The sequence below is a fragment of the Astyanax mexicanus genome, chromosome 9 (assembly GCF_023375975.1).
Source record: "Astyanax mexicanus isolate ESR-SI-001 chromosome 9, AstMex3_surface, whole genome shotgun sequence".
NCBI classification, from domain to species: domain Eukaryota; kingdom Metazoa; phylum Chordata; class Actinopteri; order Characiformes; family Acestrorhamphidae; genus Astyanax; species Astyanax mexicanus.
The window spans coordinates 36,475,587-36,487,633 of record NC_064416.1 but is presented as its reverse complement, the minus strand read 5'-3'; the positions used below and the strand labels follow the sequence as shown (position 1 = coordinate 36,487,633).

General features: G+C 38.7%; 2 protein-coding genes across 2 annotated transcripts; both read left to right on the top strand.

The window, feature by feature from the left end:
* Window positions 1–548: 548 nt before the first annotated feature.
* Window positions 549–4,806, top strand: LOC103035652 (extracellular calcium-sensing receptor-like). The gene is made up of 6 exons (XM_022679984.2): window positions 549–822; window positions 992–1,292; window positions 1,472–2,257; window positions 2,416–2,640; window positions 2,760–2,883; window positions 3,047–4,806. The coding sequence occupies exons 1-6, from the start codon at window positions 572–574 to the stop codon at window positions 3,958–3,960; spliced, it is 2,601 nt and encodes an 866-aa protein (XP_022535705.2). The 5' UTR covers window positions 549–571; the 3' UTR covers window positions 3,961–4,806.
* A 1,803-nt stretch (window positions 4,807–6,609) lies between these two features.
* Window positions 6,610–10,588, top strand: LOC125804546 (extracellular calcium-sensing receptor-like). Its single transcript, XM_049483379.1, has 6 exons — window positions 6,610–6,840; window positions 6,984–7,284; window positions 7,492–8,277; window positions 8,571–8,795; window positions 8,879–9,002; window positions 9,311–10,588. Exons 1-6 carry the CDS (start codon window positions 6,629–6,631, stop codon window positions 10,222–10,224), a joined length of 2,562 nt encoding a protein of 853 aa, XP_049339336.1. The 5' UTR covers window positions 6,610–6,628; the 3' UTR covers window positions 10,225–10,588.
* The last annotated feature ends 1,459 nt before the right edge of the window (window positions 10,589–12,047 follow it).

Below are 12,047 nucleotides of genomic sequence, written 5' to 3'. Positions count from 1 at the left end.
GAAAACTAGAATTGGATTAGGGGTTGATCCATTAAAACACTGAAATGTGAATGTTAGGAACTGAAATTCTAGAGTATTGTCTGCAGTGGTAGTTGGAACGACTCAGCTGAATTGGGCTGCAACAGCATCCTTCAGACTATGAAAGTATTTTTAGCTAGTTTGTACAGACTAGAATCAGAAAAATGTGCCCCTGTCACTCACAGGCCTTTAGAATCGATCTAATCCCCCCATGTGGGGATCTGGTCTGCGTCTGCAGCGATATCAAAAGCACGTTGATTTTTTATTGTATTGTAAAACTTTGAATCCCTTCATCCTATATTCCTGTAATTTGTCAATATCAGAAATTATTTTGTAGTATATACTATACCTTAAGATCTGCCCCTTTGTTGCTTTAAATTAAACCATCAATCCACAATAGACACAAAAATACAAAACAATTGCTGTCATGCATGAAATAACCCCACCTCCTGTGTCTGAACGCACACCCACATTAACTTACAGTGGGTAGGGTGCTGGGTATTTAATGCCAGCCACCCTGACCTTTAGAGGGCTGCGAACTAATGAGTTTGCCATGCAGCTCATTAATGATATGATATTTGTGTTTTTAATGATATTTCTTTCAATGCTGTGGATGTCTGGGTTTAAACCAGCAGCATGCCAAACTAACTGGGTCAGCTGCAAGCTGTTGGCTGATCCTCAGCCGCCTGGTCTTTCAATGAATGGAGATTTTGTAGTAGGAGGGATTTTCTCCATTCATTACTACATGAAATCAGAGCAGAACACCTTCACCAGGATTCCGCTACAGCCACAGTGCTCTGGGAGGTCTGTCTGTGAGTGCGGACAGCTAGGGAATTCTGCTGAAGTTTTAGAGGAATTATAATTTTTAAAAATGTTTTGCTTATTATTTTAGTCAATTATGAAAATACTAAAAATAGCGGTAAATATTTCATTCATTCTAATGTTGTTTGTCTGTCTTGTTGTTTTTAAATAGTATGGATTTCCGGGAGTTCCGTTATGCCCGTGCCATGGAGTTCACCATCCACGAGATCAACAACAGAACAGATCTCCTGCCTGGAATCACATTAGGATACCGAATACACGACTCGTGCGCTACCGTGCCGATGGCTATAAAAGTTGCATTTCAATTTACTAACGGTGTGGAGACGGTTTTTAATGCCTCTGATTCCTGCACAAAATCTGCAGCTGCAGCTGTACCAGCTCTTGTAGGGGAGTCTTCTTCCACCCCGTCAATTAGCATGGCCAGAATATTGGGTCTGTTTGGAATACCACAGGTAAATATGAAAAGTGTAGTATAACTGATAGAATGGATCGCTAAATTGTTAATTATTTTTTAATGGTTCAAAAAAAGACTATACGTGTGTTCGGAGTAAAAATTCCAGAACGTGAGTTAAAACAAACTGTTCTTTTAACGTATAACGTATTTTATCTTCTTTTACTGAATGAATTACAGATAAGCAACTATGCAACCTGCGCGTGTCTGAGTGATAAGCGTCAGTATCCTGCCTTCTTTAGAACGGTTCCTAGTGACCACCACCAAGCTGCCGCCCTGGCAAGAATGGTCAAGCACTTTGGTTGGACGTGGATTGGAGCAGTTCGCAGTGATTCAGATTACGGTAATAATGGAATGGCCTCGTTTCTAAAAGCTGCGCAGGAGGAGGGGATCTGCGTGGAGTACTCGGAGGCCTACTACAGAACACAACCGCGCAGCAAACTGGAGAGAGTGGCAAACGTTATCCGCAGATCAACAGCTCGGGTAATAGTAGCCTTTCTTGCTTCAGGTGAAATGAGAGCTCTCCTGGAGGAACTGGTAAAACAGCCGCCGCCTCCCCTCCAGTGGATAGGCAGTGAAACTTGGATCATAGATCCAGAATTTCGGCGGTTTAACATGTGCGCTGGGGCAGTGGGGTTTGGGGTTCCTCGGTCAGTGATTCCAGGCCTCCGTGATTTCCTTCTAGATTTAAATCCAGTCCAAGCTTTACAAGTGCCCCTGCTAACGGAGTTTTGGGAGCGCTCTTTCAGCTGTAGTCTAAAAGGCCAGACGGACTACTCTGAGGGCGCGCGCGAATGTGATGGCAGTGAGGACATCCGTGCGCTGCAGAATCCGTACACAGACACATCGCAGCTGCGCATCACTAACATGGTGTACAAAGCCACGTATGCCATAGCGCATGCCATTCACGGTGTTATCTGTAATGATACAAAATGCGACAAAAACAAAAAATTCGCCCCATGGCAGGTACATATATATTTTTAAAACAGGCCATACCATACCAAATATTTCTGTAATTTCCGTGTTAATTAATGATATAATTGTTTTAGTAGCAATGCCCATAAATTCACAGTTTCAAAACGACAATCCTATTCACAGATTTAAAAGTTTGTGTGTTACTGCAGATAATGGACCAGCTCAAACGTGTGGATTTCACAACAAAGAATGGTTATCGCGTCACCTTTGATTCCAATGGCGATCCTGTGGCTGTATATGAGCTCATAAACTGGCAGATTAAAAGTGATGGCACAGTTGATTTTGTCACAGTGGGTAAATATGATTCATCCAAACCAAGAGGCCAAGAGTTCAGTATAGACAGACCAATCAAGTGGATGGGGGGACAGGCAGAGGTACCACACCAACGTCCTCTTTGAATACACCTCAGGCTTGAATAAGAAAAAAAAACACATTAATTTCTTAATACACTGCTTTCTCAACGTTTTGCTTCTGTCTAATGTTTTTCATTTAGGTGCCAGTGTCAGTGTGTAGTAAGAGCTGTCCCCCAGGCACCAGGAAGGCCATGCAGAAAGGAAAGCCAATCTGCTGCTATGACTGTATAACATGTGCAGAAGGAGAGATCAGTAACAGCACAGGTTGTGTATCACAGTACAGAATTGTGAATGAAGATTTTACCACCCTATTTTTGCTTTTTTGCCTTAGTTTTCAATCTTTGCCATTGTCTATTGTCCATCCTTTCCCATATGTTTTTCTAATTGCATCTGTTTTTATTTTGACTTTGCTTCTCTAATCTCTTAGATTCTTTAGATTGTGTGCAATGCCTCCCTGAGTTCTGGCCCAATGCCAAAAGAGACAGTTGCCTACTTAAACCTGTGGAGTTCCTGTCCTGGGATGACACTCTTAGCATCATCCTGACAGTGTTCTCTGTCACTGGGGCCTTCATGGCAGTATGTGTAGCTGGTGTCTTCTACAAACACAGAACATCTCCCATCGTCCGAGCCAATAACTCAGAGCTGAGCTTCCTGCTGCTCTTCTCACTGGCTCTGTGTTTCCTCTGTTCACTGACTTTCATCGGTCAGCCCTCTGAATGGTCCTGTATGCTGCGTCACACAGCGTTTGGGATCACCTTCGTCCTCTGCATCTCCTGTGTTCTGGGGAAAACAATAGTGGTGTTAATGGCCTTCAGAGCTACACTTCCAGGCAGTAATGTAATGAAGTGGTTTGGGCCTCCACAGCAGCGACTCAGTGTTCTTGCTTTCACTCTCATACAGGTCCTTATTTGTATTATCTGGTTAACAATATCCCCTCCCTTCCCCTTGAAAAATTTAAAACACTACAAAGAAAGAATAATTCTGGAATGTGGGTTGGGTTCAGCGATAGGTTTCTGGGCTGTGCTGGGTTATATAGGCCTCTTGGCTCTTTTGTGTTTTGTTTTGGCTTTTCTAGCACGAAAACTGCCTGATAACTTTAATGAAGCCAAGTTCATCACATTCAGCATGCTCATATTCTGTGCAGTCTGGATCACCTTTATCCCAGCTTACGTCAGCTCTCCTGGAAAGTTTACAGTCGCTGTGGAGATATTTGCCATACTTGCTTCAAGCTTTGGTTTAATTATTTGCATTTTTGCTCCTAAGTGTTTTATCATCATGTTCAGGCCAGAACAGAATACCAAGAAACACCTTATGGGTAAAGTACCATCTAAGGCTCTTTGAGACAAAATAAAAAGTAAAAAGGTGGCTTAGCACCTGTTAATTTTGAGTACTTTACTTAATGATAATAACCTTGTTTTTATATAGCAAAATGTGAAAATGAACAGTACAGGCCAAAAGTTTGGACACACCTTCTTTTTTTCAATGCATTTTCTTTATTTTCATGACTGTTTACATTGTAAATTCTTACTGAAGGCATCCAAACTATGAATAAACACATGTGGAGTTATGTACTTAACCAAAAAAGGTAAAATAACAAAAAAAATATGTATATATATATTCTAGTTTCTTCAAAATAGCCACCCTTTGCTCTGATTACTGCTTTGCACACTCTTAGCATTCTCTCAATGAGCTTCAAGAGGTAGGCACCTAAATATTTTAAAAACAGTCTTGAAGGAGTTCCCAGATGTGTTTAGCACTTGTTGGCCCCTTTGCCTTCACTCTGTGGTCTAACTCACCCCAAACCATCTCGATTGGGTTCAGGTCAGGTGACTGTTAAGGCCAGGTCATTTTTTGTTAAGTACATAACTCCAAATTCATAGTTTTGATGCCTTTAGTGAGAATCTACAATGTAAATAGTCATGAAAATAAAGAAAATGCATTAAATGAGAAGGTGTGTCTAAACTTTTGGCCTGTACTCTATGTCAGTAGAATTACATAACCTTTTACATAACTTTTGACTTTATCACTAAATACAACATTCTAACATGTCAGCATAACATACTTATATATTCATTACTTCATAATATGTTAATCTGGAATCTGTTTTCTTTGTTGTTTTGGTGTATTTGTATGTCTTGTGATAAAGTGTGACCAATATGAAACAAATAATACAGATTTTGGTCCCAATAGCTTCAGTCTTTTTCTCTATATTATATCTGAATGTACACTATTACTTTAATCAGTTGACCAACAATAGAATCAGTACCAGAACACACTGAAATGTTAAACATTAAAATAACATACATAATTATGCTGTTTTTTAAACTGCAACATTCAGTTATATGTCTTGCTGTGGCAGCTGTGTATGACATGTTTAAATTATATATAATTACAAAATCTAGATTTAAAAATAACATTGAATCTCATGTTTTATTTATTTTTTTTTTTACAATATTATACCATTGTATTTCTTTCCAAAAATACATACTGCTTTACTTATCCCTTACGTATGTATGAAAAACATACATATCTCAGAACTATCCAGAAGTGATTGCTTCAATGTCACATCTCTCTGTGTGTGCCTGTTTTTTTCTATCACAGTGGCACTCATCTATTGACTGCAAAACCTACCGCGCATTTAGAAATGACCATAAATTAGAACACAGGGAAACCATAAAACTTGGTGTCTTTCACAGGGCAGAGCATGTCATGTGCAGTTATATGCCCAGTTTGCTAAAGGTGATTTGGTAAATAGATCAACTGAACAATACAGAGAGTCAAATTTAACTTGTACACACTGTACACAAATACCACAACCTTATACTGTATACCTTTGATACACAGTAGAGAAAAAAACATGGTTTGTATCTTCTTTACTGCCTCATGGCCTGGATGCCCTGGAATCCTTGAAGAAATAAGAGCTACAGTACACAAGCTTAACAGAAAAAGATTGTTTATTTTCCCAAAGAACGTTTGTCTTAAGTGCATAATGTATCTTCTGTTAAATTACAAATGACAGTGAACACATAAAACATATCTAATTCACAATGAAAAAAAATAATGCATAAAATTAAATACAACATTATAGAGGGTCATTATAGGGGGTAATTTAAAGCTTTGATGGACAGGGGAATTAAATATTCTTAACACAATTGAGACTGCACTGGGGTCTTTAAAGTCTAAAGTCTACCTGCACAAAGAATTTGAGTGAAGGACATGAAACACTGTTCAGTAAAGTGCCTGACTCCTATAATGTTTATATCTCACTGTGTTACCTTGGTAATCTCTGCTATACCAGGTTGAGATGGCAAGATGCTTTGATGCTCACAATGGGTGATAAAACGTAACATTTAGTGGTAATTTAACACTAATATTGTAAACTATTCATAATCGTGTAATGCAACAAGACAATGGCCCAAAACACACACATAAATCACTTAAAAATTGGTTGAAAAAGAAGAAGTTTGTGTTTTGTAATGCTCAATTCAGGACAAATAGTAAATATATAAAATATGTTGTCATGCTATGGCATGACTTTAAGACTGGTGTCCATGTAAATCATTCTAAAAATCTAAAATTTAAACACATTTGCAGGGAGAAAAGGTCTGGAAACCACATACTCAAGACACAAATTCAGTTGCTTACAAAGAGCAATTACATGTAGCCAATATATAAATATAACTATTCAGTAGCATTTAGCAATGACTGGACAGGTAAATGTTGATTTCTATTCTATTAATTTCTCAGGATTGTCTAAGTTATAACAACATAGGCCTTCTTACATTCTTGCTTCTTATGTTGACACATTACTGAAGAGTAAAGTAAAAAAAAAAAAGGGCCATGGCAAATTACATGAACACATAATCAAACCTCCAGTGCCCAATTCACACCCACAGTTAATTTTACATCACAGTAGGATGGGTATTTAAAGAACAGTGACACAGTCATCCTGGCCTTGAAAGTGCTGGGAGCCACTGAGCACACCATGCAGCTCACTTTAAGTCTGATTATGTTTATATCAATGCTGTGGATGACTGCACTAAGACCAGCAACATGTGAAACTAACCCGATCAGCTGCAGGCTGTGGGTTGAGCCGCAGCTGCCTGGTCTTTCAATGAATGGCGATTTTATAATTGGAGGGATTTTCTCCATTCATAATTATATGATATTAGAACAAAGCAACTATTCCACACAGCCACTGCAGCTACAATGTTCTGGAAAGTAAGTTTTGTGACAGCTATTAATGATTTGTTTAAATATTCCTTTATGCTAGTTTGTTAACAAGAAACTTTGATTTTATACGAGTTGTTGCTGAATTGACGGCGCCTAAAATACATTTTCTGTTTTTAATTGTCTCTAAACAGCGTGGACTTCAGAGAACTGCAATTTGCCCGTGCCATGCAGTTCGCCATCTATGAGATTAACAACAGAACAGATCTCCTACCAGGAATCTCGTTAGGATATGATATTCACGACTCGTGCGCTGGAGTGCCGATGGCCGTCAAAGTTGCGTTTGCGTTAGCAAACGGCGTGGAGACAGTTTTTAATGTCTCTGAATCTTGTTCTAAATCTGGAAGTTCTGCTGTAACAGCTCTGGTAGGGGAGTCTGGTTCCACACCAACAATGAGCATGGCCAGAATACTAGGTCTATTTGGAATTCCTCAGGTGAATGTTGAACAATCTTTAACATGTCTGTGCTATATATATATATATATATATATATATATATATATATATATATATATATATATATATATATATATATATATATATATATATATATTATGTTTTGTGTATGTGACTGAAGCATCATACCATAAAGCAAGAGCTGCATGTTCAAATGCTGTTTTCTTTTCAATTTATGAATTAAAGGTGAGTCACTTCGCAACCTGCGCTTGTCTGAGTGATAAACGCCAGTATCCTGCCTTCTTCAGGACCATACCGAGTGACCACTACCAAGCTGCCGCCCTGGCAAAACTGGTAAAATACTTTGGTTGGACGTGGATTGGGGCCGTGCGCAGTGATTCAGATTATGGGAATAATGGAATGGCCTCGTTTCTAAAAGCTGCGCAGGAGGAGGGGATCTGCGTGGAGTACTCGGAGGCCTACTACAGAACACAACCGCGCAGCAAACTGGAGAGAGTGGCAAACGTTATCCGCAGATCAACAGCTCGGGTAATAGTGGCGTTTCTTGCTGCAGGGGATATGAGAATTCTCCTGGAAGAATTGGTGCGAAATCCACCGCCTCCACTTCAGTGGATAGGCAGTGAAACTTGGATATCCCATCCAGAATTTCTGCGGTTTAACATGTGCTCTGGGGCTGTGGGGTTTGGGGTCCCTCGGTCAGTGATTCCAGGCCTTCGTGAGTTTCTTCTGGAACTAACTCCAGCCCAAGCACTGAAATCACCCTGGTTTACGGAGTTTTGGGAGCGCTCTTTTAGCTGTAGCCTAAAAAAACAGACGGGCTCATCTGTCGGTGCGCGCGAATGTGATGGCAGTGAGGACATCCGCGCGCTACAGAACCCGTACACAGACACGTCGCAGCTGCGCATCACTAACATGGTGTATAAAGCCACGTATGCCATAGCGCATGCCATCCACGGTGCAATCTGTAATGATACACAATGCGACCGCACTATTAAACTCTCACCGCTGCAGGTATGAAATAGCTTTGTGTAGAACTAGTTTAAGACAAACATATGCGTCTAATAATTGTATACAAAATACCAAAATAGCTAAACATCAAGGATTTTTGTGAAGGTATAGTCATGGTTTCACAGGTAACGTGACTTCAACCTTCAAAACAAATAATTATGCTTATCTGTGCAATTTTTTGAGTAGATTTAAATTTCATATTCTATATTCTATATATATATAAATGTATACATTTGGATTACTATTAATTCATGCTGAAGCAGTGACTCTTGTCATGAAATTATGTGCCACTGTAGATACTCGAGCAGCTCAAGAAAGTGAACTTTACTATGAAGAATGGCTTTCAAGTATCATTTGATTCCAGAGGCGATCCCGTGGCTGTCTATGAACTCATAAACTGGCAGTTTAAGAAAGATGGGGCTTTGGATTTCATGACTGTGGGCCAATATGACTCATCAAAACCCAGAGGCCAAGAGTTTAGTATGAGTCGTGCTATTAGCTGGATGGGTGGACAGACCAAGGTAATGCAAAAGTATACTGTCAATTATCACATTAATTGTATTTTCACCCATTATGAAGGATTTTTCCAACGTTTTTCCTACAGGTGCCAGTGTCAGTGTGCAGTGAGAGTTGTCCCCCAGGTACCAGAAAGGCTGTACAGAAAGGAAAGCCCATCTGCTGCTATGATTGTATACCATGTGCAGACGGAGAGATCAGTAATGCCACAGGTTGTGTATCACATTACATAATCTAAATAGAAAGTTTTTTTTCTACTGTCAAAACTTTGAGTCAGTGTTTAGAGCATTCTAGTGCCAAATCTTTACAATGGATTTTTACATTAAAAATGCACAGTATACACAGTAAGTATGGATATTAACTTCATAATACAGAAGAATATCCTTGATATTATTGAGTTGGCATGAGAAATAGTGAAATATATTTTACTCAACAAGTACTTAAAATTTGTTGCGTGATGTTTAATGGTTTTATTGTGGTCTTAATTATTTGGTTGTAATTTTATTTTATAATTTCCTAGACTCTTTGGACTGTGAGCATTGCCCTCCTGAGTTCTGGTCCAATGAAAGGCGATTCAGCTGCCTCCCCAAACCCGTGGAGTTCCTGTCCTGGGAGGACCCTCTGAGCATCATACTCACAGCATTCTCTGTCTTTGGGGCCTTTGTGGCTTTATCTGTGGCAGTGGTCTTTTACAAACACAGAACTTCTCCCATCGTCCGAGCCAACAACTCAGAACTGAGCTTCCTGCTGCTCTTTGCATTGGCTCTATGTTTTCTCTGTTCACTCACTTTCATTGGTGAGCCATCTGGATGGTCCTGTATGCTGCGTCACACAGCGTTTGGGATCACCTTCGTCCTCTGCATCTCCTGTGTTCTAGGGAAAACAATAGTGGTGTTAATGGCCTTCAGAGCCACACTTCCAGGCAGTAATGTCATGAAATGGTTTGGGCCTCCAGAGCAGAGACTCAGTGTTCTTGTTTTTACTCTTATACAGGTCCTAATTTGTATTCTCTGGTTAACAATTTCACCTCCATTTCCCTTTAAAAATTTTAAACACTACAAAGAAAGAATAATCCTTGAATGTCGCTTAGGTTCAGCTATAGGTTTCTGGGCTGTTTTGGGTTATATAGGGCTTTTGGCAGTACTGTGTTTTGTTTTGGCTTTTCTGGCTCGGAAGCTTCCTGATAACTTTAATGAAGCCAAATTCATCACATTTAGCATGCTCATATTCTGTGCAGTCTGGATCACCTTTATCCCAGCTTATTTTAGCTCTCCTGGAAAGTTCACTGTAGCTGTAGAGATATTTGCTATTTTGGCCTCAAGCTTTGGTTTAATTATTTGCATTTTTGCTCCCAAATGTTTTATTATTGTTTTTAGGCCAGACCAAAATACCAAAAAGCACCTTATGGGAAAAGTGCAATCTAAGTCCCTTTGAAACCCTTACACACAATTTGCAAAAGGATACATGGAGGTTGAGCCTTGATAAATGCTTGTATTTACATAATGTTTGCAATATTCCTTTGCAACCAACCTAATGTCATGTTCAACTGCAGGGATGGGAAATTCTATTCTGGTTTACCAGATTCCTGCACAGCTTTGTGTCTCCTGTTTAAGCACATCTTCTTTCATTCCCTTGTAAATTGCCAGGTGTAGTAGGCCTATTTAAGCAGGAAAAACAGCAAAATGTGCTGGAATAAGTTTCCTGCTGCCCACTCCTCTTCTCCAGTGTGCATAAGATTCACAAAACCTGTTACAAACACAATACAAACCCTTTCAAATAATAATAATAATAATAACAACAACAACAACAATAATAACAACAACAACAACAATAATATATTTTTTATATATTTGTTTTTTATTGGTTGACAACAATTTGTGCTGTCTATATGAAATATTAATATGACACACTAATCTGAGATCTGTTTGTGTTTGTTGGCTTGCATTTGTGTTTTCCATTAATTAATGTTTATAAAGAAGTTGTGTGTAAAGTCAAACAAGTCATTTTATATCCCAAAGTGAAGTATCTTAGATCACAAATTTATCATTACATTCAGTTTCAAATAAACCCAATTACTGCCAGAATACATTGAAGACTAAATATTAATAACTATACGTGCACATACAGCAGTTGTATAGTACATTTTCACTATATGAATAATAAAAAATACATATTTATCAATTAAATAAAAATACACAAATTTCAAATGTTGTTGTTCATTTCTAGGATATTGCTATCATGTTGGTGTAGAAGATGCACAAATTATATTTCCATATCAGTTCTAAATTGTCTGGGTAGATTTTTTCTGACCCCTGGCCATTGTGTTTGTGGAAAACAAGCATACGTGCATGTTTTTGTGGCTATACAGAAATGTTTTTTTAAGGGTTTTGTGTCATGTTGCTGTATTATGATCTGAAAACCTTGTAATTAGTAAAGGCTCTCCAAACCCTTACTGGCTTTGAAAACTTCACACTAGACTTCAAGCAGCTTGGACTGTGTGTCTCTCCACTCTTCCTCCAGACTCTGGTCTCTTGATTTACACATAAAATGCACAATTTGCTGATGTCAGAGATGGTTTGGAGAGCCAAACCATTGCAGTAGTTGGCGTCCCTCTAACTTTTATAGAGATGCAGATTTCATTTTCATTGGCTGTAAGCCATAATCATCAACAATATGAACATAAATAAGGGCTTAAAATAGATCCCTCTGTGTGTAATCTATATAATATATGAGTTTGACATTTTGAACTAAATTACTGAAATAAAGTAACATGCCAATGATATTCTAATTTTTGGAGATGCACAAGTATATATTGCAAGGTGCTGCAGAATCCACTGCAAGGCCAGTGTTGAATTCCACTACCTGTACTGATATATCATCATCAGTCTGTTGTAAAGAATAATATCTGACTCAAGCCTAATCCAGCCCTGCCTTTGATTAGTATCAAAGATCAGTCAATCATACTGAAAGATAATCAGCGATTACTATCCTCCTCAGTAACACTGATTGGGCCATCTTTAATCTTAACCCTACTGAAATGCTGTGGTATCAGTTAAGCAAAATGATTACCTAAATACAATCCTAAATGCTCCACTTTCAGTTGCAAAAGCATGTATCCAGCATGTTTTGAAAGTAAGTGGTTCAGAATAGTTTTTTTATACCAGTATTATCCAATCTGGGAGGTATATACACTGATTTATTTATTTTCTGATATTTCCTGGCAGTAGTGAGGCATGCTGTTACTGCAGTTACAATAC

Coding starts and splice junctions, on each gene's coding strand:
- LOC103035652 (XM_022679984.2), top strand. CDS start 572: ATGCAGCTCATTAATGATATGATATTTGTGTTTTTAATGATATTTCTT. Junction 823..991: donor CAGCCACAGTGCTCTGGGAG/GTCTGTCTGTGA, acceptor GTTTTTAAATAG/TATGGATTTCCGGGAGTTCC. Junction 1,293..1,471: donor GTCTGTTTGGAATACCACAG/GTAAATATGAAA, acceptor AATGAATTACAG/ATAAGCAACTATGCAACCTG.
- LOC125804546 (XM_049483379.1), top strand. CDS start 6,629: ATGTTTATATCAATGCTGTGGATGACTGCACTAAGACCAGCAACATGT. Junction 6,841..6,983: donor CAGCTACAATGTTCTGGAAA/GTAAGTTTTGTG, acceptor GTCTCTAAACAG/CGTGGACTTCAGAGAACTGC. Junction 8,278..8,570: donor TTAAACTCTCACCGCTGCAG/GTATGAAATAGC, acceptor GTGCCACTGTAG/ATACTCGAGCAGCTCAAGAA.